The sequence below is a fragment of the Pygoscelis adeliae genome, unplaced genomic scaffold, assembly GCF_000699105.1.
Source record: "Pygoscelis adeliae isolate BGI_AS28 unplaced genomic scaffold, ASM69910v1 Scaffold114, whole genome shotgun sequence".
NCBI lineage: Eukaryota > Metazoa > Chordata > Aves > Sphenisciformes > Spheniscidae > Pygoscelis > Pygoscelis adeliae.
The window spans coordinates 2,785,885-2,791,431 of NW_008824587.1; the positions used below are offsets into that span (position 1 = coordinate 2,785,885).

The window sequence follows — 5,547 nt, forward strand, 5'->3', positions numbered from 1 at the left end:
AGTGAGGAAGAAGTCCAGTAACCCTGCCCAGGGGGATTCTCTGTCCTATTCATTACAACCATGAATGAGAGGCTTTTAAAAGTTTTCCCCTTACTCTCTGAGCTGGCTGTGGTTCCCTGCCTTAATTCCTTGCTAATAACAAGCACTTGACTTGAGCAGGGTGTGATAACAGCGCAGTGACTGCTGCTGTGATGGTGACGATAACGGATAGTGGTTAAAGAGCGTGTTAGGTGCACATTCAATACGTCAGCTCAGGGTTGTGTTCAGCGCTTTCTGCTCAGTGTCTCTCGCGATGTGCAGCATCATCTGAAGCCGGGGCCCTGGGTACGGCTGTTCTCACATTCGCGAGGAGGGGTTTGGGAGGAGGACTTTTCGCAGGGAGCAGTGGCGCTCCCGGGGCTCCATCCTGGGTTGCCTCACGGCAGCTTCCAGCTTCTTCCCTGGCGAGCCCTGCATTGTTGTCATTGCTCAGGGTTTTTTTGTGCTCCTGAGAGGCAGATAGCAGGGAAAGCCGTGGGCTGGCTCTGGCCCCTGGCTGGCAGTGTGATATGCAAGGGCGACTTGCCCCCGCGCCCCTGCACCCCAGCGCGCGGTCACCTCCCCCTGCTAACCGGCTTACTGCTTTTGGGCATTTTCCCCATCTGCTGAGCAGTGGGTTTTGCTGCGTGTTACACTGTGTCCCGCCATTTGGCGTGGGGGATGGAGGGCGGGGGAGATCCCTGCAGTGGTTAAAAGGATCTGGATAAATCCTCTTAAGAGAGGCACTGACTCAGCAGAGCGTGGTGAGAGAGGAGGAGGAGGAGGAGGAGGGGAGAACCAAATTATCCTTGTGGGGCTGGAGCCGCAGCGGAGCCCTGTGCTGGCACGTGGGGCTGGGGGAGCTGGGGCAGGCGCATGCCTGGGGACCTGCCCCAAGAAGCATCCCCTCTTTCCTCACCAAATTTTAGGTGGTGTCCATCTCCCCAGAGCAGAAACGTGAGCTTCACGGCTGGGTCGGGCTGTTGCCCGGAGGTGCCTGTCCCCAGGGGTGCAGGGACCTGTCCTGGCTGTGCCCGAGCCGCTCCGTGGAGTTTCCCCCCAGCTTTGCGCTCCCCCCTTGGATTTCTGCCTCGTGTGCGTGGCCAGTGCTGCCGAAGCTTGCAGGCGGCTTGGTTGCACGGTTATTATTTATTACCGAAGGTGCGCCGAGGTGCTCAGTTCCTGCAGGGGCAGATTACTGAGACTGTGGTCAGACCGGGTGGCAGTGTCACCTTACGGGAAAGGCAAAGGCTTGGGGAGGGGGGAAGCAGCCGGAGCTGAGTACGGGGATGTGCTGCCACCTGCCCCCCTCGCTGCCTGGTGAGGGGTCCCCGCTCTGCCCGGCGCCCAGCGCTGGTGCAGCCTGGGTTTTCCAGGAGGGCTGAGATGCAGAGGCAGGGGACATGGAGCAGACCGAGAGCAGCTTCCCGAAGTCCTGGCTCTGCCTGTGTGGGGGCTCAGGTGGGCCCTGGGTTAAGCTGGCCAAAAAGATTGGTGTCGCCTGGTTTGCATTTCTGAGTAGGCGAGGGAGACTCTTGCTGCCTGCCGGCTGTTGCCTTTGGCTTGCCAGGGTGCCTCGTACAAGCCTGCAAGAGCATCTCTGCCACGGTTTACTCTCCGTATCTCATGGTGTATCTTGTCCTCCCGTGCAGAGCTCCACACAGGAGATCGGGGAAGAGCTGGAGGATGGTGTGATCTACAGCATATCGCTCCGGAAAGTGCAGCTCCATCACACGGCCAACAAAGGGCAGCGATGGCTGGGGGTAAGCTGGGGGCTCCGCCAGCCTTCTGCCACGGGGTGTTTACAGATGTTTCCCCGCCAGAGACACGGTGACCCAATGTCAGGGCTTGGCAGGGTCGATACCAGCCCATGTCTTGCCTTCTTCTTGCTCCCCCATACACTCCTGTCCTGGGGCGTCCTTCCAAGCCTTATCTGGGAATCATGTATTTATTTGGGAGCGGGGGCATGGGAGCACCTGCTGGCCTCTGCCCTGTGGGAGGGGGCACGGGGGAAACAATCTGAAGCCCCATTTTGCAAAATAGGGCAACTCTGATTTGCATCTAGTTTTCAGCAACCTTGAGGCCGTTCCTGGGATTTCCCAAATGCTCAAGTCTCCTCAGCTGGGTTGCTGGTATTTGGTGTCTGAGGAGACCCGGCTTCCCTTTCTCCAGGCCTGTCATGAGAGCCCCAGGCGCTGTAGGGGGTCCGTGGTCCCAGCCTAGACCCAAAAGTGGCTTGTGAAGCTGGTGGGGACCTCATTGTGCTTGAACATGTCTGTCTTCATCCAGCCCACTGACTTCTGCTCTTGTCCCGGCAGTTTGAGAATGAGTCAGCCTTAAACCTCTACGAGACATGTAAGGTGCGGACGATAAAAGCTGGGACCTTGGAGAAGCTGGTGGAGTACCTGGTCTCAGCCTTCAAAGGCAATGACTCCACCTACGTCACCATCTTCCTGTGCACTTACCGGGCCTTCGCCACCACCAAACAAGTGCTGGACCTGCTGCTTAACAGGTGAGGCTGCCCTGAGCCCCAAAAGGCAGCTGGGGGTGGCCGGTGTCTGAGCCCCCTTGGCCAGGAGAGCCCCAACATCTTCTGCTGCCATGCCTTGGAGGGCTGATGGGCTTTTCCCAACCCCATCAGCATGAAAGTTTTGGGGCAGGGCAGGGAGGACACAACTTCCCAGTGAGCTGGAGCCCTTCCAGCTGGTACCCTGCTGCGAGGTGGCCAGTCCTGGCTGCTTCCCTCTTCCCATAATACAGGGGCTGTGGCAGACTGGGGGGAGCAGGACAGTGCATAAGAGGTTCATCCCAACCCCCTGGCAGAGCTGGGGGTGATGTGGAGGGAGAAGAGGCAGTGCTGAGACCCAGCTGAGTCCAGGATGCTCACTGCCTCCTCGCTGTGCCCCACCAGGTATGGCAAACTCCACGTGCAGGCGAATGGGGACCATGCCAGGCACGCTGTGGACGAGAGGATGGAGCTGAAGAAGTAAGTCTGACTGCGCTGTGGGTGAACAAGATGGGTGGCTCTTTGGTTCTCGTACAAAGGCATGTGTTGTCCCAGGGGTGCTCCTGGTGCCTGGGGCTCGTGGGGCTGCACACGGGTTTCTCCTGGTACCTGATTCTCACGCAGGCTTGCCTGTGCTTCCCCCCTTGCCACAGCACCATCTCCTCCATCCTGGGCGCTTGGCTGGACCAGTACTCGGAGGACTTCCGCAAGCCCCCAGACTTCGCCTGCCTCAAGCAGCTCATCTCCTACGTGTGCCACAACATCCCTGGCTCGGACCTGGAGCGCCGAGCCCGCATCCTCCTGGCCCAGTTCCAGCAGCAAGAGCAGAGCGAGTCCGAGGTGGAAGGTGGGGTCCTTTCCCTGCTTGCGGGGGGTCATTTGGGGCTGCAGGTGGAGAGAGTGCTACTGGTTGGCATTGAGGGTCTCCAAAACCTCAGGTCTTGCCACATGGCTGAACCCCCATAAATCCTGCCTGCGTTAATGTGGAGGTACACCAGGAAGCTAATCCAACTGCACCAGAAGTGGGATTTCTAACTGGATTAGTTAATCTGCCTTTAATTCTCTGCAGACACTTGCGTCCAGGTTTAAAATGACTATCCTTTTATCTGAGCCTCGTTTCTCGAGGTGTGAAGCCAGATGGGAATTAAGAGCCCGGGAGGTGGGATGTGGGTGTCTGCAGGAGGCTGGCGTGGGTCGGCGTGGTCCCTGGCTTGCAGCAGCACTGCGGTGCTCAGCTTCACGCCGTCTCTCACAGCTGTGGACCATGGTGGCTGCACCTTCCAGCTGGTGGAGGAGAACGGGGTCGGGGATGGGAAGCCGGATTTCCTCTCCTTCTCCCCAGAGATGGTGGCAGAACAGTTCACGCTGATGGATGCTGTGAGTATTCATTCGACAGCCGGGTTGACGGTGCTCTGCCCGTCTGCTACCTGCTGCTCTGGGGACAGGCCTGTCTTTTCCCTTCCGCCTTTTCCTCCTGGCCTGTTCCCTTGCCAGGGACCCCAAAGAGACCTGTCTCCATCCCTTTATCTTCCAGGAGCTGTTTAAGAAAGTGGTGCCTTACCACTGCCTGGGCTGCATCTGGTCCCAGCGAGACAAGAAGGGCAAAGAGCACCTGGCGCCCACCATCCGTGCCACCGTCTCGCAGTTCAACAGCGTGGCCAACTGTGTCATTGCCACATGTCTTGGAGACCGCTCCCTGAAGCCGCAGCAGAGGGCTAAAGTGGTGGAGCGGTGGATCGAAGTGGCTCGGGTAGGACAGCTCGCCATCCCGCTCCCCTCCCACCTCGACCCAAGGGCTGAGGTTTTGCTGTGTGCGAATCCCAGCAGATCCCTGGGCTTTCTTTAACGCTGAGTCCTGCCATCTCCTTGTCTGCCCCCAGGAGTGCCGCATCCTGAAGAACTTCTCCTCCCTCCGAGCCATCCTCTCGGCTCTGCAGTGCAACGCCGTTCACCGGCTGAAGAAGACCTGGGACGAGGTCCTACGGTAAGCAGCGCCTGCCAGGCTCCTGCGGCTGCGGGGAGGTTTCAAGGGGGAGGTTGTGCTGTGGCTGTGGCCCTTGAATGTGTAGATGAGATCATCTCAGCTCCAGCATTGCCTCTTGGAGTGTGCCCAAAACCCAGGGACCAGCGTAAGGTGCCAGGGACCTAAGGAGGGTGAGGAAATAAAAGCACCATCGCCTCCTCCTCCTTTCCCTGTGAAACACCCTGGAATAGTCCCCAAACAGCAAGGCCCTGCTAGAGCTGTGAGCGTTGCCGGGGGTCCTTTGGGTGAGCAGAAGAGAGCCCAAGGAGGAAACCCCAGGGTGGCACCATTGCTGACTTCCCCCCGTGTTTCTCCCCGAGCAGGGAGAGCTTCCGCACTTTCCACGAGCTCTCCGAGATCTTCTCCGACGAGAACAATCACTCACTGAGCCGGGAGCTTCTCATCAAGGTATGGGAAGCGGCACCCTGTCTCTGGCAGGGAGCTCGGGCTGATGCTGGCAGAAGTTTCCACGGTATTCCAGACACCAGGCTAAAGCCCTGGCAGCGCTGCCGGGCTTGCAGGCACGGATGCAGGCAGGGCCTGCTGAGCGAGGAGCAGGCAGGGGTTTCGGACCAGGCTGGGCTTTCTGCTTCTCCACCCAAAAGTCGTCATTGCCTGAAGCTTGCAGAGCAATTCAGCAAGCAGAGATAAGCAGTGGGATAGGAACCAGTGCACCAGGTGACGGCTTCTCCCCAGAGGCAGCTGCATTTTAACAGCCCGGTGCAAAGTCCTCTTGATTTCGGGTGGGGTTTTAGGATTCATGAAAAGCTGCAGCAAAAATGTCCTTCTTCCCTGTGGAGCCTCTCCGCAGCTTCCCAGCCTAGCTCCGGTTCGGGGGCTGAGAGGACACAAAATGCAAAAGGGAACAAAACATCCCATTGAGGAGCTATTTATACAGAGCTGGAAATGGGAGCAGCAGTTCCTATTCACTAAGCCTCTCCTCCCTGTGAGCCATGAAAAAGCTCAGCTGTGATTTCCCCCTCTTTCCCTCATCCCTCTT

At 58.4% G+C, this 5,547-nt stretch overlaps 1 protein-coding gene across 1 annotated transcript in view; it reads left to right on the forward strand.

Moving 5' to 3' along the window:
* Positions 1-1,421: 1,421 nt before the first annotated feature.
* RALGDS (ral guanine nucleotide dissociation stimulator) overlaps positions 1,422-5,547 on the forward strand; it is a 7,419-nt gene continuing 3,293 nt past the window's right edge. The window contains exons 1-9 of the mRNA XM_009322168.1: positions 1,422-1,522; positions 1,589-1,781; positions 2,337-2,530; positions 2,930-3,004; positions 3,178-3,371; positions 3,780-3,901; positions 4,059-4,274; positions 4,405-4,508; positions 4,871-4,955. Coding sequence (XP_009320443.1) covers positions 1,422-1,522; positions 1,589-1,781; positions 2,337-2,530; positions 2,930-3,004; positions 3,178-3,371; positions 3,780-3,901; positions 4,059-4,274; positions 4,405-4,508; positions 4,871-4,955 — 1,284 coding nt within the window. The remainder of the gene's footprint in view (positions 1,523-1,588; positions 1,782-2,336; positions 2,531-2,929; positions 3,005-3,177; positions 3,372-3,779; positions 3,902-4,058; positions 4,275-4,404; positions 4,509-4,870; positions 4,956-5,547) is intronic.